Below are 26,101 nucleotides of genomic sequence, written 5' to 3' on the forward strand. Positions count from 1 at the left end.
GAAACGAACTTGGGTTCTGCAGCAGGACAATGATCCTAAACACACCAGCAAGTCCACCACCGAATGGCTGAAGAAAAACAAAATGAAGACTTTGGAGTGGCCTAGCCAAAGTCCTGACCTGAATCCTATTGAGATGTTGTGGTATGACCTTAAAAAGGCCGTTCATGCTCGAAAACCCTCTAATGTAACTGAGTTAGGACAATTCTGCAAAGATGAGTGGGCCAAAATTCCTCCAGGACGCTGTAAAAGCCTCATTGCACGTTATCGCAAACGCTTGGTTGCAGTTGTTGCTGCTAAGGGTGGCCCAACCAGTTATTAGGTTTAGGGGGCAATCACTTTTTCACACAGGGCCATGATGGTTTGGATTTTTTTTCACCTTTAATAATAAACACCTTCATTTACAAATTGCATTTTGTGTTTACTTGTGTTGTCCTTGACTATTGTTTAAATTGGTTTGATGTTCCGAAACACTTAAGTGTGACAAACATGCAAAGGAACAGGAAATGAGGAAGGGGGCAAACACTTTTTCACACCACTGTATATTCTTATCAAGCCATAAAGGAGACTTAAAACAAGCTATACCTAACCCCTTTAGCTGATTGTATTGTGAAGTAATTTGTTTTTAAAGGTCACAACAAAGATTGTAAAGTGATGTTGCAGACAGCTGTAACAGTTCAGAGATGCCCGCTGTACATTTACATTGGAGAACTGACAGGTTGCCAAGATTCTCCTCTCCTCAGAAAGATGTTGGGATTTCACTGTTGTGAAGCATCATGTGTGTATACAGATGCATAGGGCCATACAACTTAAAACTGGAGGCTTATTTCCATGCCTGGGAGACACAGCCCCGTCGTACAGGGGTTTAACTCCTTGGATGCACATAAGACTTTACACACATTTGCTTGTTGATACAAGCATGACATATACAGTACATTATGTACTATGGGTGGCTGTAAGCACAGAAATAGGATAACTCTTTGAGGAAACTGTTCCTAACTCAGTTAGCAAAAAGAACAAGTGTTGCATAAAACCGACAATGTACTGCAACTTTATAGCAGATAGCCAAACACCATTATTGCCTGATAGAAAACTCAGTCTCTTTTAGCACCATTATCTTCCCTGGCAAAAAAACTCGACAATCTATTTCAGTGTTGTAGTGCAAAACAAAGCATTGCTATTGTGTGAGAAAACTGTCCCTGGATCTGTTAGATAATATCTCACTTAGTAGAGAAATGTACAATCTGTTGTAATTGTGGATCATAAAAATACCTATTATTCCTATTATTTGATAAGACTGTATTAGGTTATATGTTCTGCATTTTGTTACTTGGCAGAAAGGCTATTTTTATTTTATTTTTTTATTTTTAGTTGTGTATTATCTATAGCTTTTCTTTACCTTTACCACAGTAATGTACTGTAGTAAAAAAATGCCATAACCATACACTTAATTAGCACCTTACACAGATGCCCATCCTTTAGGAAAAAAAAAACGAATACTGTATGTTAGCCCAAATCCCCCTCTCCCCCAGGCTTATACATACAGAATATATATATTACAGTTACCATTATCAACACTTTAATCTTTGCATGTTTTATGGTATTTCCTTACCTTCTGATAGCACTTGCTATGGGCCAAATATCGGCCAGTATCAGCTAGTTCAATTGAAACTGTCCAACATTCGGTCAGTGTGTACAGCTGTCTTTCCAAAGGGACATGCTGGAAAAATAACATTCAATCATCACTCGCAGCCAATGGCTGCCGGCGCTGATCAGTGAGTTCTGGCAGTCCCCCTGTCAGAACACAAAGGCATAGTGGGGCAGTGGGGAAGATCGTCACACCGGAGATCACTGCACCATCATATCATGCGTGTTGCATCTGTCAAGTTTTTTTTTTTTTCATTCAACTATCTGGGTTGAATGACAAAAAAAGTTACGTTTGTATTGGGCCTTGGTTTTAGAGGCGTCATTGCTTCAAAAAGCATTTTTTTATTGAGAATCTGTATACAGATTCACACTGTACCCACCAAGCTGTGGTGAAATACTTCTCCTTAACCACTTTCTTTTCCGCCCATAGTCAAATGATCATCCTGGGCAGGCGTCACATGATGTATTTGGCTTCCCAGCCGTCTAGGGGGCGCGTGCGTGCCTGCCGCGTCACTCGGGAGCCGATGCGTGTGCCCGCCCGGCCAGGATGTCCACCAGGCACCCGCAATTGGTGGTAACAGAGCAGGGACATGGATCTGTGAGGGGAGAGGATACTGATCGTGTGCTCCCAGTACAGAGGAACACCGATTGGTTTCCTCCCCTTGTGAGTCCCCTCCCCCTACAGTTAAAATGACTCCCTAGGTAGCACATTTAACCCCTTGACCCCCCCTAGTGTTAACCCCTTCCCTGCCAGTGACATTTATACAGTAATCAGTGCATTTTTATAGCACCGATCGCTGTATAAATGTGAATGGTCCCAAAATAGTGTCAAAAGTGTCCGATATGTCCACCGCAATGTCACAGTCACGATAAAAATTGCAGATGGCCGTCATTACTAGTAAAAAAAAAAAAATTATAAAAAAATGCCATAAATCTATCCCCTATTTTATAGACGCTATAACTTTAGCGCAAACTAATCAATATACGCTTATTGTGATTTTTTTTTTTTTTTACCAAAAATATATAGAAGAATACATATCGCCCTACACCAAATTTGTTTTGTCTTTTAAAAAATTGGGATCTCCTCTGTCCCTGACATACACATTAGAGATGCTATTAGTGGAGTTAGGAAATATAGTATGCAACATTTTCTTTTGCATTAAACGTTATTTTAGAAAATGTCTTTCACTGAGAAAAGAAATCACTGAATCTTGCCTTAGAATACGTACATTGTATGTATTACACATATAAAGTATGTAACTTACTCATTATTGGAAGTGTTAGCCATCCATTTGGTAAAGATGTCACTTGCCAAACTCAGACAGTCTTGCAGCCCAAAGGAACAAGCAGTTTTGAATATAAGATCAATTCCTGTACTTTAAAGAAATAAAAAGAGAAAAATTTTACACATGGGAAAATGTTCCTTTGTTAGGGCAATGATTTAGTTATGGATAGAGTGGTGAATGGTTAAAATATCAAAGCAAGTTTATATTGGTATTTTCCGAAATCTGGTGTAGCTCTGCATAGAAACCAATCAGCTTCCAATTTTTTTTTTGTCAAACTGAACAAACTGAAGTTAGAAGCCGATTGGCTACCATCAACCCCAACGTGTCATGGGGACAGGAAATGAAGGTGAATCACCCAACTTGAGGTTTTAATTTCTTCCCTATTTTTCCTCTGGGAAGGGGACTCTGGTAATCTGTGAGGAGGGTAGCTGTACTCTCTGATTTTACAGCCATTAAAGCGGGAGTCCACCGGGACTCCGCGTTTTTTTTTTTTTTTAAAAGCCAGCAGCTACAAATACTGCAGCTGCTGACTTTTAAAATAGTGACACTTACCTGTCCAGCGCGCCCGCGATGTCGGCACCCGAAGCCGATCGCTAGGTCGTCTGTCGGGTCCTGCCGCCGCCATCTTGGGTATGGGAATCAGGAAATGGAGCCTTTCGGCTTCATTTCCCGGTTCCCTACTGCGCATGCGCGAATTGCGCTGCGCAATAAGGACGCTCCCCGCTGCCTCTGGGAGCTGTGTGTTTCCCAGCAGGCAGCGGGCACTTGCGGGAAGGGGCGGGCACTTGCGGAAAGGGGCGTAAGTTACGCCCCTTTCCGCAGAGAGCTGTCCCGGAAGTGGGTGCAGTTACCTAGATTATCCAGGTAACTGCCGATTGTGGCACCGGAGGGGGGGAGGGTTCCGATGAGCGTAAGGTCCACTTTAGGGTGGACCTCCGCTTTAACTTCTACATGGAAGACTTATGACTCTTCTACAGTGTACATTGGAGTTAGCTTAGTTTATTTACCAGATTTAGTATTCTAGTATTTTTGTAATGAATGCAAATGACTAATTCAAATTTTAGTGCAATCTTCCCTTAGAAAAAGAAAATGTGTTACATAATAACCATTTATATGTACCTTATACCAGGAGCTGCTGCATACAGCTGTATATACAAAGCTAAATAAAAGTCAGGTTGATCAGCTCAGTTGATACAATATGCAGTTGATATGCTAAAGGCAAACATACTGTGCACTGCTAGTGCAGTTGCTCCAGAGCCTAGTAAATGAGGTAAAAGCCTCACTTTGCAAAGAATACCCAACCATATGCAAGCAGTAGAAAAAAAAAAATTTTTGCTTGCACTTGATTGGATGATAGAAATCAGCAGAACTTCCCCTCATTTCAGAGGTTCCCCTCAAATTTAGAGCAACTTGCAGTGCACTGTATATTTGCCTTTGGTAAATCAACTTCTGTGTGTATATATACTGTGTGTATATACAGTACTGTGCAACCGTTTTAGGCAAGTTAAAAGAAATTCTGTAAAGTAAGAATGTTTTCAAAAATATATATTTTAATTGTTTATTTGTATCTATTTACAAAATGCAAAGTGAACAGAAGAAAAGTCTAACTCAAACAATATTTGGTGTAACTACCCTTTGGCTTCAAACCAGCATCAATTCTTAGCCCTAGTACACACGGTCTGAGATTCCGACAACCAAATCCGTCGGAGTAATTCTGATAGATTAATCCTGGAAGAGGTCCGGAAGTGATGTTGCATACACACGGTTGGACTAAGTTGTTGGAAAATCCGATTGTACATAATGTGATGACGTTATTTCGTTACGACGGAACTACGTTCAGGCTAGTAGCCAATAGCTTTGGTCTAGGAATTTGATCTGAGCATGCGTGGCACTTTGTCCGTCGGAGTAGGCTACACATGATCGGAGTATGTCCGATAGGAGCATTTTGTCTGAAAATTTTACCGGCAAGTTGGAAAACTTGGTCCGTCGGATATTCCGACGGAAACAGTCCGATGCAGACCAAACACAGTCGGAATATCCGACAAAACGGTCCGCATTCCGTCGGAATCTCCGACCGTGTGTACAAGGGCTTACACTCACACTTTGTACACTTGCACAGTAGGGATTTTGTAGGATTCGAATCAGGTGTATGAATAATCAATTATACCAAGCAGGGGCTAATGATCATCAACTTAATATGTAGGCTGAAACACAGTCAACTGACACAGAAATAGCTGTGTAGGTAGCTTAAAACTGGATGAAGAACACCCAAACTCTGCTACTAAGGTGAGGTTGTAGAAGACAATTTCATGTCACAGGTCATACACCATGGCAAGACTGAACACAGCAATGAGCCACATGGTAGCTATGCTGCATCACCAAGGTTTCTCTCAGAAAAGATTTCAAAGCAGATTGGAGTTTCAAGATGTGCTGTTCAAGCTCTTTTAAAGAAGCACAAAAAATGGGCAATGTTGAGGACTGTAGACACAGTGGTTGGCCAAGAAAACTTAATGCAGCAGATGAAAGACACATCATGCTTACTTCACTTCCACATCGGAAGATGTCCAGCAATGCCATCAGCATTGAACTGGCGGAAACCAGTGGGACCCTGGTTCACCCGTCTACTGTCCTGAGAAGTCTGGTCAAAACTGGTCCTTATGGAAGAAATGCTCCCAAAAAGCCATACCTCAGATGAGGGAACAAGGCTAAGCAACTCATCTATACACAAAAACATAAGAAATGGGGTGCAGAAAAATGGCAGCAGATGCTCTAGACTGATCATCCAAAATGTGAAATATTTGGCTGTAGCGGGGGTCAGTTTGTTTGCCAAAGGGCTGGAGAGCAGGACAATAATGAGTGTCTGCAGGAAACGGTCAAGCACAGTGGAGGTTCCTTGCAAGCTTGTGGTTGCATTTCTGCAAATGGTGTTGGAGAATTGGTCACAATCAATGGTGTCCTCAATGCTGAGAAATACAGTCAGATACTTTTCCATAATGCCATACCATCAGGCAGGTGTACAATTGGCCCCAAATTTATTCTGCAGCAGAACAATGACCCCAAAAACATACAGAAAAGGTCATAAAGAACTATCTTCAGTTCTCCAAAATGTTTGGAACAACCTACAGTACCTACCAAGTTCCCTCAAAAGCTGTGCAGAAGTGTACCTTGAAAAATTAATGCTGTTTTGAAGGCAAAGGGTAGTCACACCAAATATCGATTTGATTTGGATTTCTCTTCTGTTTATTTACCTTCCATTTTGTTTTTGTTTTTTTCTATCAATTATCAACGCTTCTACTTCTGAAAGCTTTCCCAATCTTACAGCATTTTTTTTTTTACACCTGCCTAAAACTTTTGCACAGTAGTGTATATAAGGCTTTCCATCATTAACCACTTCAGCCCCGGACCATTTGGCTGGCAAAAGACCAGAGCACTTTTTGCAATAAGCGTTTATTGATTGGTTCGTGCAAAAGTTATAGCGTCTACAAAATAGTATAATAATAAAGTTTTATGGCATTTTTATTAATATTTTTTCTTTTTACTAGTAATGGCAGCAACTAGTTGTGACTGCGACATTATGGTGGACAGATTGGACACTTTTGGCGATATTTTGGAACCATTCACATTTTTACAGGGATCAGTCCGATTAAAAATGCATTGATTACAGTGTAAATGTGACTGGCAGTGAAGGGGTTAACCACTAGGGGGCGCTGTAGGGGTTAAGTGTGTCCTAGGGAGTGATTCTAACTGTGGGGGGGAGGGCCTATGTGTGACATGACACTGATCACCAATCCCAAGCACAGGGAGCTGTGATCAGTGTCCTGTCACTAGGCAGAATGGGGAAATGCTTGTTTACATCAGCATTTCCCCATTCTTCCTCTCCGTGAGACGATTGCGGGTAACCCCGCAGACATCGAGTCCGCAGGACCCATGATCACACTCACGGAGCTTACAGTGCTCGTGCTCCCACAAACCGCTCCTTAAAGGGCAATGTACAGGTACATCAATATGCCTGTACGTGCCCTTCTACTGAAGGGTATCGGCGTGAGACAGTCGGCAAGCGGATATAGCCTGAAGGTACATTACCCCTGGCAACCTACTTCTACTGTGATCACCTATTTTGCACTGAATATTTTTCTGATTTACTGGTCACAACCTAATTTAGAATGGCAATATCTAAGTAAGCTTATATGACCAATTGTGTTTCTACTAATAACAAAAAAAAAAAAAAATGAGTAGCCCACAACTATCTTAAGAAAAAGCTGCCTCGTGTGCCTATAGTGTCTTAAATCTACTGTGCCTAATGATAATTCAGCCCTGTATATATGGGTGGCCATATTGATGTATAGTATATGTATATATATATATATATATATATATATATATATATATATATATATATATATATATATATATATACATAGTATATGTATATATATATATATATATATATGTATAGTAGATGTATAGTATGAGGCAGACTTAAAATATATTAAAGAGACACTGGAGTGGGTTTACTAAAGGCAAATAAGTGATTTACTTTGCAAGGAATTTCTTCAGAGCTTAGTAACTGTGAAGAAGCTTTGCTGACTTCCATCATCCAAACATGTGCAAGCAAATATGCTGTTTTGTTCCTTGCATTTGATTGGGTGTCCTTTGAAAATTATATTTCACCTCATTTACTAAGCTTTGGAAAAAATCCTCTGGCAAAGTGTAAATTCCCTGAATGGCCTTTTTGGCTTTAGTAAATCAACCCCACTGTCACCTTACCTAGTGACTGCCTCTCTCAAAGCTGGTGCCACTATCTAGCATGCGGCCTCCTCTCCAGTGACAGTACTCAGGCCTAGCAGCCATTCCCTAGCCATGAACACTATTACATGAATGAGATAGTGATGTCAGCACCCCCTTTTCACTGTCAATGTGACAGTGGGGGGAATATATCAAAACTGGAGCAGCCAGTATCTGGAATAGCTGTGCATGGCAACCAATCACCTTCTATCTTCAGCTTGTTCAGTTAAGCCTTGAAAATGAAATGCTGGTTGCCATGCACATCTATTTGCGATTCTAGCTGCTCCAGTCTTACGCTGGGCATACATTATACAATTTTTTATTGAATTTCCTTTCCTTTTAGATTTATGTAGTGCAAGCACCTGCCTGACTGCAGATAAATTGAAAGTGTCCTTCTATTTGACCTCGTACTATGGGTTTGGTAACTCTAAAGGAAATGTGTACAAGAAAATTGTGTTATGTATGGCCAGCCTTAATTTCCCATATTGTCTCTTGAAACTGTAAAATCCAGCTAATTTCACTAATGTAATTGTGACACAGCACTACTAATCTATGTTTCATGGAATTGTGACTGCAACCTGGCAAATTGCTATGCTATGAGGAAGGCTTTTGCCGAAACATGTTAGTGTTTTGATGTCGCACTGCTGTTTGTGCTCAATAAAGATTTAAGGAGCAGCAATCGAGTTGTCTGCATTCTTTTTGCAAACCTGACAATGTTTGTTTTTTTAGAACCCTTTAATAAACAAAAAAAACAAAAACTTTGAGTAAGTATGGAAATTATTACTTTAAACATAAATAACTGTATAGCACTTACTGAACAAAAAAGTCATCAGCAGTTTCATCAAAATTTCTTTGAAGAACACTTGCATAATGTTGGAATATTGGTGTAATTCTCTTCAAAATATATTTCTGAAATAAACAGAGTAAGTTCTATTATTGGAATATCATTAAAACATATATACAAAAGCCTGTGATATTGACAACATTTAACTGTAGCAAAATTAGACTAGAAATAGACGAAGGTGCGCTTCCCTATGCACCAAAAGGCCACTTAACTAAAACGTAACCTTTATTGTAAATCATAAAAGGTATGTAAATTACCATAACAGGTATAGCTGCTAAAGGATGGGGTCAATGCCAATATATAAATATAAAAATCGACGTTCTTATAAAACCCTCCTCCTGCTACTAGGTCCACATATGGTGACGTTTTTCAATGCAGTTGGATCCGAGGCCATCTTCCCTAGAGATACCTTGAAGGCTCATATCTCGCTAATACAGAAAGAAGGTGAGGACCCTACCTCTTGCGGGAGTTATAGGCCCATTTCACTTTTAAATATCGACATGAAACTGTTCTCCAAGATCTTGGCAACCCGGCTGGCACTACATCTCCAGAAATTTTGACCAGGTGGGCTTTATCTCCACTAGGGAGACAAGAGATAACACCATCAAAGCACCTCCTCCATGTAGCAACTTCTATGGGCGCACCGATGCTGAAAAGGCATTTGACCGGGTAAATTGGAACTTTATGTTCTCTGTGCTTTGCCACATTGGTCTTGGGGAGAGGATGCTTAGCTGGATAGGCTAGATCTACTCTAACCCAGCAACTCAAGTGAAAGCAAATGGCCTGCTCTCTGACCCCTTCCCTATTGGTAATGGGACAAGACAAGGATGTCCTCTATAACCCCTTCTATTTGCACTATCTCTAGAGCCATTCCTCTGTACAATTAGACTCAATCCAGAAATATAGGGACAGCCGATTGGTGACACTCAGTGTAAAATATCAGCCTACGCAGATGACCTACTCTTTTCTCTGACAAAACCTACGATATAGCTACCAAACCTGTTTTGGGAATTCGACTTAATAATCTTAGGTAATCTTTCAAACTTGAAAATCTATTTCTCTAAATCTGAGGCCATGGGAGTCGCAGTCCCTCCCCACACCCTTTCAACCATGTGTTCCAACTTTCATTTCAAATGAACAGATTCCACCTTAAAGTACTTAGTTACATACATCCTGTCTAACCTTTCACATACATGTGCTCTCAACTTCTCACCTCTATTAGCTAAAACCTGTATTCTTCTAGAAAACTGGCATAAAGGCATACACTCCTGGTTTGGCAGATGCAACCTGATAAAAATGTGCATCCTACCAAATACCTCTATCTGCTCCAGGCCCTGCCCATACAGATACCACTCTCTTTTCTCAAGTGAATACAAGCCATCTTCACCTGCTTTGTCTGGGCACACAAAAAACCCTGCCTTCTTCGGACCCAAATGTCCCTACCAAAACAAAATGGGGGGCTGGCATTACCAGATATTCGGAAGTATTACCAGGCTACCCATCTGGGCAGAGTATTTGATTGGCGGTGCCATGCAATATCCAAACTCTAGGTGCATATTGAACAATCTCAATCCAAAATACCCTTGAAGAGTGCTCTATGGTCCTATTACTCTCTACCCCAAGTGATGAAATCTCAACCACTGATAGGGGCCACGTTTAGGCAAAGCACCCAAAGTCGCACTGCAAGCTTCTCTTACTTCTCTCACCACTATCCCCGATTCTAGGACACCCAGAATTCCCACTAGGCCTTCATCCTGCAGAATTTGTGTCCTTGTGTAATGCAGGATGTGACCATGCCTCTAAGTTCGTTACTGCAGGGTGGTGGCCCTCCACCCCGGAGTTAGTCAACTCTGTGGGCCCCTACCAACTTTTACTTTGGAAAGCAGTGCAATTACACCATTTCCTACACTCTATTCCTGACCCTCAGAATTTCTCTCATCAACTGACGACCTTTGAAGAATATTGTTCTGAGACTGAGCCTTTACTAAAACATATTCCCTTTTGAACACACCCCTGGAACAACCACGTCTACCCTGTCTGGAGAGATGGGAGACTTTAACCACAAGTTCTCTGTGACACAAAAGCAGTGCATCATCAGATTTGCACTTAAATCATCCCTGTGCACCAAAATTCAGGTAACTAATTTCAAAATATTGACCAGATGGTACCTCACGCCCTCCAGATTACACAGGTGCTTCCCTGCCACTTTGGATTGATGTTGGCGATGTGGGGTCACTACTGCACATCTTCTGGTCATGCCCCAGATTGGAGAATTTTTGGGGAGATGTCTGTCGCATGATGCAGAAATTCACAGAGTACAAGATACCAGACGATGCAGCAATTTTCCTTCTACACCTTTCAAAAATCCCTGCTAATACCTACAAAGAGCGGAAAACCCTTCTCGGATCATACGTTCCTGAGCCATAGACTTGTTTCCCTTCCCTCGCCCCCTTCTTCCCCTCTACTCTGCTTTCTCTACACTATTCCTTGACTATTATTTATTTCTACCTTGCTGTTATTATAAGAAAAGAGTGAAAAGCAATTGGGGAGACCTTGTTACCCCCTTGTACTTACAAGATTGCCATGTCACTTTTGCTTTTTCCCAGCAAACTAACTACAAACGTTATCTTGTTCTGTAATGTGACATTGTAATATATTCATTGATTTATGTGAATCAAACTTCATGTTTACAACCTTAATTATCTTTTTACCACTGTTGTATCAATGGGGTCTCGCCCTTTATTGGTGTTTAATAAAAATTATATTTTGAAAAAACAAAACAAAAAAAAACAACGTTCTATCTCTATGTGGTAATATTAACATCTACCAAGTTTGGATGGTGAAAACTTCTCTTGAATATATACGTGTAGAGATACCCCCAAAGGAGCTGGTTTGCATGTTCAGTCCGTTACTCTGCCTCTCAACCCCAATAACAACCCTTCTGGCATACCTGGCAATAGTGTAAGTGCAGTAAGCAATGAGAAACACACACATTATGATAAAACACAGATATTGTATTTACTGTAATATATGTATTTACAGTAAAAGTATGTGTTCAAGTAATCAACTAGAGAGTAATAACTGATATTTAAGAGCAATATAGCTCTCAATCCTTTATTCAAGCTGCTTTCAGGGGATTACAAACCTGAGAATGTCCCCAAGAGCAGAGGCACACCTAAATGGTAAATAAAGCACAATATGATACTTTAAAGGGGTTGTAAACCCTTGTGTTTTTTCACCTTATGCATCCTATGCATTAAGGTGAAAAAACACCTGACAGTCACTGGCCCCCCAGCCTTCCTGTTTTACTTACCTGAGCTCCTTCATCTCCTCTGAGCTGTCCCTCTCTCCACGGATTCCCGGATCTTGACTGGATAGAAGCGCAGCCATTGGCTGTCAATCAAATCCAATGACGCGGGCACCGGGTGGCGGGGCTGAGTCCAGCATTCGTGTCTGTGGATGCAAATACTGGACTCGGGAGCATGCCCCCATGGTAAACCTCTCAGGAGAGCGCATCTCCTAGGGGGTTATCTGATGCGGGGAGGAGCCGCAAGAGCCACCGGGGGACCCCAGAAGAGGATGTTCGGGGCCACTCTGTGCAAAATGAGCTGCACAGTGGAGGTAAGTATGATGTGTTTGTTATTTAAAAAAAATAAAAAACGATCCTTTACAATCACTTTAAATTGGATTGGTTACCTTTACTCAGGTTAGCTCTATGAGTCCAGGCAGGAGAGCAGAGGAATGACTCCTTTTGTGTCAGGCCTCTCTCTTTTCTCTCGTGACACCACAGGCCCAACTTTAACCGCTTGCCGACCAGCGTACGCTGATTTACGTTGGCAGAATGGCACTGGTAGGCAAAAGGGCATACCGGTACGTCAAGAAGCGGTGTCATGGGCGCGTTTCTGCCGCGGTCTCTGTGACCGTGGGTCCCACGGACTCGATGTCCGCTGGGTGCCTGTGATCGGAAAAATGTCTCTTTACAGGTATGGGGTGGCTGTCTCTTTACAGGTATGGGGCGGCTGTCTCTTTACAGATGTAGGGCTGCTGTTTCTTTACAGGTATGGGGCTGCTGTCTCTTTATGGGTATGGGACTGTCTATTTACAGGTATAGGGGTGTCTATATGGGGCTGTATCTTTACAGGTATGGGGCTGTCTCTATACAGGTGTGGGTTGGCTGTCTCTTTACAGGTATGGGGCTGTTTCTTTATAGGTATGGGGTTGTCTATTTACAGGTATGGGTCTGTCTCTTTACAGGTATGGGGTTGTCTATTTACAGGTATGGGTCTGTCTCTTTACAGGTATGGGGCAGTCTATTTACTGGTATGGGGCAGTCTCTTTACTGGTATGGGGCTGTCTATTTAAGGTATGGGGCTGTCTATTTAAGGTATGGGGCGCCTGTCTCTTTATAGGAATGCGGCTGTCTCTTTAGAGGTATTGGGCTCACTATTTACCGGTATGTGGCTCTCTATTTACTGGTAAGGGGCTATTTACTGGTACGGGGCTTTATATTTACCGGTATGGGGCTGTCTCTTTACAGAAATGGGGCTGTCTATTTACTGGTCTGAGGCTGTCTCTTTACTGGTCTGGGGCTGTCTCTTTACTGGTCTGAGGCCGTCTCTTTGCTGGACTGGGGCCGTCTCTTTGCTGGACTGGGGCCGTCTCTTTGCTGGCCTGGGGCTGTCTCATTACTGGCCTGGGGCTGTCTCCTTAATGGCCTGGGGCTGTCTCTTTGCTGGTCTAGGCATGTCTCTTTGCTGGTCTGAGGCCGTCTCTTTGCTGGTCTGAGGCCGTCTCTTTGCTGGTCTGCTGCCGTCTCTTTGCTGGTCTGGGGATGTGTCTTTGCTGGTCTGGGGATGTTTCTTTGCTGGTCTGGGGATGTTTCTTTGCTGGATTGGGGATGTCTCTTTGCCGGATTGGGGGTTTCTCTTTGCTGTATTGGGATGTCTCCCGTGATGAATATCTGGTCACCAACCACCCCCGCCCCACATCCCTGACCTACTCCCCCCAGGGATTGGGCTGCCCAGTTTAAAATGCCCGGGCCTATTTCTTGTCTCAGCCCGGGCCTGATCATGACTACATTGATACAAGGCATATCTCACCCCACAAAAAAGAAGAATGGAGGGGAAGGAGGAAAGAATGTGTCAGGATAAAAATTAAATCATGTGAAACTAAATGAAAATAAAGTCAGAAGGTGCTCCCAAAATCATATCACCTGGAGCCTTCATATTGAATATAGGAGGAAATTATAACCCTCATATTGTCTATACGTATATATATTCAAGAGAGGTTTTCACCATTTAAACATGGTACCACATAGAGATAGAACAGTGATTTTTATATATAATGGCACTGACCTCATCCTATAGGTATACCTGTTATGGTAATTGACATACTTTTTATGGTTTAAAATAAAGGTTTTAGTTAAGTGGCCTTAAGTGTGTAGGGAAGCACACCCTCATCAAGTTCTATCATTAAAATCTCTGTGCCTGGTTATGTAGTACAGAATTAGGCACAGACTGGCAATTGGTATTATTATGTGAATCAATAATAGAAATATGGTGTATGGTATGTGCAACATATAAAATGTGCAATTGGTTGCAAGAAAGAAATAAGCTCCGCATATAGCCTGTTTAAGTCCTTACAGTAACTACAGTAATAATCAATGCATTGTACATGAAGCAATTGTCAACAAGAAGACAATAGTAAGGGCCAAGGTAAATGCGCTTTCTGCTTTCGTGGATGCCTGTTCTAATGCTATGTTTAATATACTTTGCATTTCTTTGGATGCAACAGGTCACATGGAGGGCATAGCAGGTCTAATACTTTTTGCACTTGAACATGTCTTTGAATAGAAAGCCCTAAAATGACCTTCTTAGTCAAAGCTTTACATGACAAATGACTAGAGGTTCATGCACCTAGGCTTTTATACGTATATTATATGCCTAATGTAATATGCAGGTGCTTTGCAGCACCTGGGGAGCATGCACGTGTCGTCTGCCATATGAATTAATGGCTGTACTCGGCCATGCTCTTGTAAACACTGATGCTTCTTTACTGCAAGCATTTACCCAAGCATACATTTCCTTATAACACACATTTAGGAGCACTGATGTAGTGACAAACAGGTGCAGGAAGTGCTACCCATGGCAGTCAGCATCTTGGTGGAAATAGATCTTGTTGTAAACAATGAAACATATGTACACATTTTTTACACAAAAATGCTTCTAGTGATGCCCGTTAAGTGCTTAGGATATGAAGAAAAAATCTGATTTCTCCAAAATCGAAATCCCACTTCTTGCTCAGTTCACATACAGTGGTGTGAAAAAGTGTTTGCCCCCTTCCTCATTTCCTGTTCCTTTGCATGTTTGTCACACTTAAGTGTTTCGGAACATCAAACCAATTTAAACAATAGTCAAGGACAACACAAGTAAACACAAAATGCAATTTGTAAATGAAGGTGTTTATTATTAAAGGTGAAAAAAAATCCAAACCATCATGGCCCTGTGTGAAAAAGTGATTGCCCCCTAAACCTAATAACTGGTTGGGCCACCCTTAGCAGCAACAACTGCAACCAAGCGTTTGCGATAACGTGTGATATCAAAGAAGCTAAATGATAATGGAGCCACATAGACAAATCAGCAACCAACTGAGCCATTCAGTTTAAACTTTTTTGTCACATTGATGCCTAGTACAAACGATGAGAAAATCGGATGAAAACGAAAATGCATTCAGAGCAATCCTCCGACAATCTTTTCATTAGTACACAGCTTTGGAGAGCTGAACAGTTCATGGAAAAATATCCAAAGGGACAAGCATGAAAATTTTTCTCATAAGATAACAAAACAAACAATTTTCATGTAATTAGTATAGTATTTGTACGAAAAATCAAGTAACCAAGACCTCACAATACAATACCATACAGTACATTACATCACTTCTATAGTTGTATTCTGTCTAATAACATTTTTAGTAACTTTAGTACTCTCTTTCCAATATGAGACTAGCATACAAAAGAAAAAACAGAGATCATTCGTCTCATCGTGTGTACGAGTCTTAGCAGCTGTACACTTTAGGTGCACTGTATGTATGTTTTATGTTTTAAGTTATATTGACATGTGTTTTACATGCATTACATTGAACTTACTGGAAACCTCTTCAAAGATCCAGTAAGCTGAACTTTTTCCAATGCACCACTGTCAGAGCATATGTAAATCATGTAGATGACAATGCAACCATACTTTGTGTCCCTTTATACTCTACATAATTCCATCATGTTGCTAGGTTGGGTAGACAGAAGGCTGTATGAGGTTGATGCTTGGATACTAATGCAATGTTAGGATTTGAACAAATACATGCAGAAAACATGCAGAAAAATGTGCGTTTAATTAATATATCCGAAAAATACTTTTATATGCAGGCTACAGTGTGATCTGAACTAAATACACTACATCATAATGTGTTTGCCAGGCAAGAACATCATATGTATGAGAATCAAGGCAACTGCAAGAAGACAAAGACAGGGCAAGGTTTTTGTTAATTAACTATAATGCCACGTACATACGACCGGACTTTCCGGCAGACTAGGTCTGAGCTCCCTTTGGAGCTAACAAAGGGATACACAGTGGGGTAATGAAGGTGATGTGGAGCAGACAGAAGGTTATGCAGTAAAGTGGATCTAACAGAAGGCTATATTATGGTGTGTTGTAGCGTACACTGTAAGGTGAAACTGAGAGATGGAGAATTAGGTTTTATCCTTCATAAAAAAAATATTTTCCTGTAAAAGCTAGAAACCTGTAAACTTCAGGTACAGAAACATTATGGCTGGCACCTATTTTTTCCAAACTGTTTAAGTTACGAAAGAAAATTGGAATTTTTTAATGATACTGCCATAGGACATAAATGTACTAGTAAAAAAAATATATTTACTTTTAGATGCGGAAAAGAATGATATGTCACCAGTGACTTCTTATAGGAATTCATGTGTTTCAGAACAATGTACCATACAATTACTTCCATTTCCTGTTCCAGGTATCTTGTTAAACTCAGAGCAGTCTCATATTCCAGATATCCAGAGCTATCAAAAAATGAAAAACAAAAATAAAAATGGTGCATTATACACATTCTTCCTACTTCTTACACATTTACAAATTTTAAGACAAACCAACATTTTCGGAAGAAAAGTTTATTTCTATAAGGCTATAAGCCCCACTGATCCTTATCTACCAATGGAACTGTTTAGTGAAGATAAGCTGACTCCAATTGGTTCTCTATGCTCAGGTTCAGGTGACAAAAAATATTCTGAAATATCTTTCCATATTTCCCATGCTTATGGCCATTTGTAAATCGAGCAGGCAGACTCTGCTGACAAGGGTGTTAAGCAGAGTGGGGAGAAACAACAACAGTGGTGTAAAATACTGAAAGAACAACCTACTGGGGAGGGTTTGCTGCAGGCGGCAAAGAAAAGTGGCCAGCACACCATACTGAAGATCTCAAAATTTTACTAAGATCTTAATAGCAAAACAAACATCATGCAGTAACAAACATTGATGTTTCGAAGACTCATGTCCTCTTTCTCAAGGTTAGAACATTTCCCAATAAAGGCACAGGCATGCGCAATAGTGCATTTCTGGTCTATGGAATGCACTGACATGCACATTAGCATTTCCCTGTCTGGAACAGTGCTCTCCATTCTGATTCTATTATACTGGTGGCTGGAACAATTAGAGGTACATATTTTGCTTCCCTGCTCATGAAGTATGTTGAAGATTGGCGCCTCTCCATTTATTTTCAGCTGTTTATCCCTCTTTAAGTATGTGGGTGAATTGCAGTAGGTATCATAAATTATGGGCATACCTGTGCCACATAATAATGGGATAATGTGGATAAAGGGGGTAATAATACTGAAGAATCTCACTCATGAATTCAAAGATATGAATTTAATAAGGGAAAAATAGTTAATTTAATTGTTATTGATATTGTTACTTTCTGATATATAATGAGATGCTACAATGATGTGAAGACGAAAGGAGACAGTGATGAACGGAAAGTTGATTTATGTCCCTCTAGAGAATTCGCTGACGTGGCAAAAAAAAAGAAAAAGAAAAAAAAGAAAAAATAATAATACTGAAGAATCAGTAGACTTATGACACACAGGTTGGATGTGTTCTGATTATTGGTGGGTGTATAATTTGTTTATTAATGATATGAGTTTGTAATCAAGAGCTCAATTTCAGTGTTTGCTGATGATACCAAATTATGCAGGGAAACAACTTGGGCACAGGATTTAACATTATTACTTGAAGACCTTGACAAAACAGGGGGTTGACACCTACATTGCAGATGAGGCTAAATATTGAGAAATGTAAACATATCCACTTGGGTGACAAAAATATACATGCAAAATACACAGGAGGATAATCGGTGATGGAAAAAGGATCTGGAAGTGCTTGTAGATCACAGACTTAGCAATACCATGCTATGTCAAGTTTCTACTAACAAACCTAGCAAAATACTCTCATGCAATAAAAAGTGCATACATTTAAGAGATAAATCAATAATTGTACCCCCTTGCAAAACACTGGTTCAACCTAATCTTGATTATGCAGTTCAGTTTTGGTCCCCAGTCCTCAGGAAAGATGTTGTTGAATGGGAAAGAGTTCACAGAAGAGAAACAAAATTAATAAGAGAGATGGAAGACCTCGGCTAAGAGGATCGATTACTTGAATTACAGTTATACATTTTGAGGAAGAGACTCTGAAGAGGGTATATAAATACAATGTAAAAATATATCAAAGGTGACTGCAATAACTGTAATAAACTGTTTACTCTAACATCCCTGAAGAGGACTCATGGCCACGATTTGAGATAAGAAGAAAGGAGGTTTAACCTTAGATTAAGAGAATAATTCTTTACTGTTAGAGCAGTAAAATATGTAATTCCCTCGCTACTAGATGTCGTCCTTAGAAAGCAGAAAATACAGGGCGATGGGGATTGTTCGAGAATAAAGAAAAAAAAAAATCACACACACAAAGTTTGAAGTGGATGGATGTTTTATTTTTTAACTTGTAACTATGTAACTATATGTGTTTGGTTTGTTTGCTCATTGTCCTCCATCTTATAACAGGGGGCATGTAAGTCTTGGAAGCATTGGTGTTTGGTACTGCATGAACTATGTTTCTGTTTACAGATTTACATGGTGTCTCTGTTTCTCTGTTTGCCGTGTGCCCTTTATTATGCAATAGCAGTACTGGCAGACATGAGATTCCAAGGCCACCTGTAACCAACAACATGTTGCCTTGATCACCATTATTGCTTCTTTGTGGGCAGCTTTAGACTTCAAGACAGGAGCCTTGGTTAGGAGCATAGAAAAAGAGAAAAATACAGTATAACATTTTAAAAAATAGCAGCAGTAAAATCAATGCTGATACTTTTTCTGCAATTGCAGTTGCCTGAATTTCATATCTATTTGTTCCTTTATTAGCTAAGTTATAATAAACACAATTCACTACAAAGGTTTCCTCTTGAAAGATACACCCGTCTGAGATCCCTTTTTAATATACTAATCCACCCCCAAAAAAACAAACAAACTCCTTTTGTGAGAACCAGAAAAGCTTCTTGCCAAAAAATAAATATATAGAATTCCTATATATTTGAATAGACATGACCCTAGTACAAGTTTTCCAAAATATTCCACTTTCTACTCACTTTGCCAGTGTAAAGACATCATCGATGAGCTGAATTCTGTTTACTACTGACAGCACCTGCATAGTGAACAAGCATGATGTTAGAAGCCATGAGAGTGAATGAACACGTGCTTTTTAAACATTAAATTCAATATATTAAATATTATACATTAAATATATAAGTTTAAACATTAAATATATAAGTTATGCTACTTTAGTTAGAACACACACAATGGAGTTGAGCTCAGTGCTACTGTAATGCAGCAGCATAGCAAGCTCTGCTAAATTTATAAAAAAACATAAATATATAGCTGACGTCAACCGCAATTAACTACAAGTTTTCTTTTTTATATAAGATTCAATCTGATTGGAGGGACAAACAGCTCTTCTTTTGCTGTTTACATAGTACATCTAAATCCAAGATCAAAAAGTAAATACATCGCAGCTTACCAGTTCTTAAATGTGGTGATTGCTGGAAACTCTAACATTAAAACCTCTCTGTCCTACGTTGACACTCTCTTGCTGTACTGTATCTATAGAGAATCAGTGTTGTCATTAGGGATGAGCCGAACACCCCCCGGTTCGGTTCGCACCAGAACTTGCGAACGACCCCCGCGTTCGGTACGAACGTTAGAACCCCATTGAAGTCTATGGGACTCGAACGTTCGAATTGGAAAGTGCTAATTTTAACGGCTAATATGCAAGATAGTGTCCTAAAAAGGGTTTGGCGACCTGCCTCCTGCCTCAGGGGACATGGGTCACTGCAAAAAAAAGTTTAAAAAACTACAGTTTTGGCGGGAGCACTGATTTTAATGACGATTAAAGTGAAAAAAAAAGTGAAATATTCCTTTAAATATGGTGCCTGGGGGGTGTCTGTAGTATGCCTGTGAAGTGCCACGTGTTTCCCGTGTTTAGAACAGTCCCTGCACAAAATGACATTAAACGGAAATAACACCATTTAAAACTGCTTGTGGTTTTAATGTTATATCTGGTTCCTGCAATATGGTTGAAAATCATTCAGAAAAATGGCATGGGTAGCCCTCCCTGCCCATTACCAGCCTATTTGGGTCTTGTACACATATTAAGGGGAACCCCGTACCCATATTAAAAAAAGGAAATGCGTGTGGCCCCCAGGCCCTATATACTCAGAACAGCAGTATACAGGCGGTGCAAACAAGACAGGGACTGTGTAGGTTTGTTGTGTTAAGTTGAATCTGTTTGTCATTTTCAACCGGTACATTTTTAAAGTGTAGCTCCAGTCAAAAAAACTATCTTTAAGCTTTTTGGAAAACATAGGGAAGGGTTATCACCCCTGTATAATTTGTTTTGTCGTCCATCTTTTTTCATCTCACTTGCTGCTGTCTCCTTGCATTTGCAAGTAGGAGATGTTTGTAAGTTGGATGTTTGAAAGTAGGGGCCTGCCCTATATTATAGCGGTATGTACTGGGTACAGAGCACGCAGACAGCACGCACTATCTCCTAACACTACTGACTGCAAGCTCTATTATTAACCACTTGTTAGCCCAATGTTTGCATAAAGTGAAAGATGAAGTTATGCTGAGTAAATAGATATCAAACATGTCACTCTTCAAAATTGCACATGCCCGTGGAATGGCGCCAAACGTCGCTACTTAAAAAATCCCCATAGGCGACGCTTTACATTTTTTTTTACTGGTTACATGTTTTGAGTTGCAGAGGAGGTCTAGGACTAGAATTATTGCTCTCGCTCTAACATTCTCGGCGATACCTCACATGTGTGGCACATGCGAGCACATGGGGACATGGGCGCTTTAATTTTTATTTTATTTTTTTATTGTTCATTTTACTTTATTTATTTTAGTTTGACATTTTTTTTCCCAAAAATATATTTTTGATCACTTTTATTCCTATTACAAGAAATGTAAACATCCCTTGTAATAGGAATATGGGGTGACAGGTCCTCTTTACAGTGAAATCTGGGGGGTCAATATGACCCCACATCTCACCTCTAGGCTGGGAAGCCTGAAATAAAAAATAAAAAAAAGATTCTGGCTTTGATCGTACTGGCGAGTTGGTAGAAGCACCGGAGGGCGGTGAGGGGTGGGGGGCGTCTATGGCTGGGTATTTCAGGGTATCACTGAGTATGGCTGGGTATCTCTGAGTATGGCTGGGTATGGCAATTTATGGCAGGGTATTACAGAGTATTGGCGGGGTATTGGCGGGGTACTACAGAGTAATAGCAGGGTACTGCAGAGTATTGGGGGTACTGCAGAGTAATGGCGGGTACTGCAGAGTATTGGGGGGTACTGCAGAGTAATGGGGGTTACTGCAGAGTAATGGGGGTACTGCAGAGTAATGGCGGGGTACTGCAGAGTAATGGCAGGGTACTTCACTGCAGAGTAATGGCGGGGTACTGCACTGCAGAGTAATGGCGGGGTACTGCAGAGTAATGGCCGGGTACTGCAGAGTAATGGCAGGGTACTGCACTGCAGAGTAATGGCGGGGTACTGCACTGCAGAGTAATGGCGGGGTACTGCAGAGTAATGGCGGGGTACTGCAGAGTAATGGCAGGGTACTGCAGAGTATGCACTGGTATTGCAGAGTATTGGCAGGGAATTGAGGGGTTAAATTCGGTGAGCAGCGATGTGGGCACTGCAGATGCAGCCCACATCGCTGCTGACACCGATCTCTTCCCCTCCGCTGTACCGATCGGTACAGAAAGGGGAGGGAGGAACAGGCGTCATAACATGACACCGGTTTGTTTCCAAGTGATCACTCCGTCATTTGACGGAGCAATCACGTGGTAAACGGCCGCTATGAGCCCGGCGATCACGGATGCTCTCGAGTGCGCACACCTCGGGGCACGCGAGAGCAGAATTCTGGGAGGCCGTTAATTAACGGCCTCTCTGAGTTAAACAACCGCCCTGAAGCCGTTAATCGGCAATGGGCAGTTGTTAAGTGGTTAAAGCTAGATCACTAGCTATATAGGTGAGGTGAATATAGTGGTGTATACTGCAGTCAGGGCACAGACAACAACCACTACACAGCAGCAAGATAGGAAATCAGCCAAAAACGATTGGTGTGTACTGTGTTGAAGGTACACAGAACACCCACTGCTTCAGATGCAAAGTAACACACTACAGGAGGCCGCCTTAAAGGCGGCCTTATATAGTGTGGGGCGTGCACTACACAGCCTGAGCTATGATTGGCCACAGGCAGGATGCCTGTGGCCAATCATGGCTCTCCTCGCTGCCGGCGCTGCGATTGGCCAAGCATGCGGGGTCACAGTGCATGCTTGGCCAATCATCGGGCAGCAATGCACTGCGCCAACGCAGTGCATTGTGGTCCGCGCGCGCGTCACTCGAATTTTGACGCGAACGGCCAAAACGTTCGGAATTCGCCGAACGCACGAACAGCCAATGTTCGAGTCGAACGTACGTTCGACTCGAACACGAAGCTCATCCCTAGTTGTCATTATAGGATAGGAAGTGTGTTAATATTACAGAATGCTTCCTATTCTCCAATTGTCATTGCCAAAATATAGAGAGGGGACGTGTTCTCTAGTTCAGTGGTCATCAACCCTGTCCTCAGGGCTCACTAACAGGCCAGGTTTGCAAGATAACTGAAATCCATCACAGGTGATATCATTTGCTGCTCAGTGATTGCTGTATTCTAGTCTGCATCTCCCCAAGGTAATACATAAAACCTGGCCTGTTAGTGGGCCCAGGGCCGGATTAACATAGGGGCTTGTGGAGCTGCAGCTCCAGGCCCCTCCCTCAATATAGGCCCATGCCAGTGGCTTATCACTATCTGTAGCCTTCTGGAAGGAAGAGGAGCCCTCTGTGCACTGCACACATGGAGGAGACAAGTGTAGTCACTGCAGCCAAGCCTTGTCTCTGTAGATGTCTGACTCCTATCACAGGATCTGTTCCACTCACACAGATCCTCTATGTCTGGGAGCTGTCTGGGGGAGGGGCGCTAATGTCCTATGCAGCAGGAGCCCGGGAGGAAGGACATATCCCATGCTGTTGACATGAGGTTAGTAAATTTGCTGCTTCCCCCCATGTAATGTGCTATCTTGTGCCCAGTGCCCCCCATGTAATGTGCCCAGTGTCCCCCATGTAATGTGCTCTTGTGCCCAGTGCCCCCCATGTAATGTGCTCTCTTGTGCCCAGTGCCCCCATGCAATGTGCTCTCTTGTGCACAGTGCCCCCCATGTAATGTGCTCTCTTGTACCCAGTGCCCCCCATGGAATGTGCTCTCTTGTACCCAGTGCCCCCCATGTAATGTGATCTTGTGCCCAGTGCCCACCATGTCATGTGCCCAGTGCCCCCATGTAATGTGCCCTTGTGCCCAGTGACCCCATGTAATGTGCTCTTGTGCCCAGTGCCCACCATGTAATGTGCTCTTGTGCCCAGTGAACCCATGTAATGTGCTCTTGTGCCCAGTGCCCACCATGTCATGTGCTCTCGTGCCCAGTGCCCACCATGTCATGTGCAATGCAGTGCCCACTATGTAATGTGCAGTGCCCACCGTGTCATGTGCATTGCCCACCATGTCATGTCATGTGCATTGCAGTGCCCCCATGTAATGTGCTGTGTCCGGTATGTAATTTGCTGTACATTGCAGTGCTCACTATGTAACGTGCAGTGCCCACCATGTCATGTGCTGTACATTGCATTGCTCTTCATGTGATGTGCAGTGCCCACTATGTCAAGCTGTGCCTTGCAGTACCCACCATGTAATGTGCAGTGCCCACAATGTCATGTGCTGTTCCCACCATGTAATGTGCAGTGCCGACCAAGTAATGTGCAGTGCCGACCATGTAATGTGCAGTGCCGACCATGTAATGTAATGTGCCATGCAGTGCCCACCATGTCATATACTGTGCCATGCAGTGCCTGCCATGTAATGTGCAGTGCCCACCATGTCATGTGCCTCCCAGTGCCCACCAATGTCATGTGCAATGCCCACCATGTCATGTGCTGTGCCATGCAGTGATCCCACCATGTAATCTGCAGTGCCGACCATGTAATGTGCAGTGCCGACCATGTCATGTCATGTGCCATGCAGTGCCCACCATGTCATATACTGTGCCATGCAGTGCCTGCCATGTAATGTGCAGTGCCCACCATGTCATGTTATGTGCCTCCCAGTGCCCACCAATGTCATGTGCAATGCCCACCATGTCATGTGCTGTGCCATGCAGTGATCCCACCATGTAATGTGCAGTGCCGACCATGTAATGTGCAGTGCCGACCATGTCATGTCATGTGCCATGCAGTGCCCACCATGTCATATACTGTGCCATGCAGTGCCTGCCATGTAATGTGCAGTGCCCACCATGTCATGTTATGTGCCTCCCAGTGCCCATCATGTCATGTGCAATGCCCACCATGTCATGTGCTGTGCCATGTAGTGATCCCACCATGTAATGTGCAGTGCCCAACATGTAATGTGCTGTTCCATGCAGTGCCCACCATGTCATGTGCAGTTCCCACCATGCCATGTGCTGTGCTCAGCATGTAATGTGTTGTGCCCACTGTGTAATGTGCTGTGCTGTTTAGCAGTGCCCACCATTTAATATGCCGTTCCTAACATGTAATGTGCAGTTGCATTGCCCACCATGAAATGTGCTATGCTATGCAGTGCCCACCATGTAATGTGTTGTGCCCACCATGTAATGTGCTGTGCCAGGCAGTGCCTACCATGTAATGTGATGTGTCATACAGTGCCCACCCTGTAAATTGCTGTGCAGTGCCCACCATGTCATGTGATGTGTTGTGCCCACTATGTCATGTGCTGTGCCATTGCAATGCCTACCATGTAATGTGCTGTGCCCACCATGTAATGTTCTGTACATTGTCCACCATGGCATGTGTCGTGCAGTACCCACAATGGAATGTGGGGGCTCACCATATCATATGCGGTGTCCACTATTTTATGTGCTGTGCTCACAATGTAATTGCCTGTGCTGTGTCGCGCAGTGCCCACCAATGTGCCCAATGGAATGTGATGTGCAGGGCTCACCATGTCATGTGCAGTGTCCACCATTTAATGTACTGTGCTCACAATGTAATGTGCTGTGCTGTGTAGTGCAGTGCCCACCATGTCATGTGGTGTCATTCAGTGCCCACCTTGTTTTGTGCTGTGCAGTGCCCACTATGCCATGTGCAGTACCCAACATATAATATGCTGTGCCCACCATATAATGTGCTGTGCAGGGCTCACTATGTAATGTGCTCAGCTGTGCCCGCCATGTCATGTGCTGTGCCCACCATATAAGGTCCTATGCTCACCTTGTGCATGTGTTGTGTTGTGTCCACCATGGAATGTTCTGTGTTGTGCAGTACCAACCATGTCATGTGCTGTGCCAACCATGTAATGTGCTGTGCCCACTATGTAATTTGCTATGCTTTGCCCACCATTAAATGTACTGTATCCATGTATCCACCATGTAATATGTTGTGCCAACCATGTAATGTACTAGGCTATCCCCCCCCCCCCCGTTTAATGTACTATGCTGTGCTTCGACCCCCCCCCCCACAGACTCTCCCCCTCACTCTCACCCCCCCCCTCTTTCTCTCTTTCACCCACTCACCCCCTCTATCTCTCATCCCCTCTCTTTCACCCTGTTCTCTCTCACCACCTTCATCCCCCATTCTCTCTTGCCCCCTTCAACCCCCTCTTTCCCACCACCCTCTCTCTATTCTCCTTTTTCTTTCCCCCTCTGTCTTGTCCCCTCTCTCTCACCCCCTTTCTCTCTCTCTTCCCCTGCCTCAGCCCCCTATCTCGGTATCACCCCCCCCCCCCTCTCTTTAATTTAATTTAACAAAAAATTGTTTGCATTTTCATTTTATTTATTTTCATAAAAAGGCCCA

General features: G+C 42.4%; 1 protein-coding gene across 2 annotated transcripts in view; it reads right to left on the reverse strand.

Moving 5' to 3' along the window:
- LVRN (laeverin) overlaps positions 1-26,101 on the reverse strand; it is a 231,051-nt gene that overhangs the window by 35,242 nt on the left and 169,708 nt on the right. For both annotated transcript variants that reach the window (XM_077462242.1, XM_077462241.1), the window contains exons 13-16: positions 19,264-19,319; positions 16,486-16,633; positions 8,530-8,624; positions 2,910-3,020 (exon numbers count right to left, since the gene is read on the reverse strand). In XM_077462242.1, coding sequence (XP_077318368.1) covers positions 2,910-3,020; positions 8,530-8,624; positions 16,486-16,633; positions 19,264-19,319 — 410 coding nt within the window. The remainder of the gene's footprint in view (positions 1-2,909; positions 3,021-8,529; positions 8,625-16,485; positions 16,634-19,263; positions 19,320-26,101) is intronic.

This window comes from Lithobates pipiens, unplaced genomic scaffold (genome assembly GCF_037356315.1).
Source record: "Lithobates pipiens isolate NorthernLeopardFrog02 unplaced genomic scaffold, aLitPip1_a1.2 Scaffold_3, whole genome shotgun sequence".
Lineage (NCBI taxonomy): Eukaryota > Metazoa > Chordata > Amphibia > Anura > Ranidae > Lithobates > Lithobates pipiens.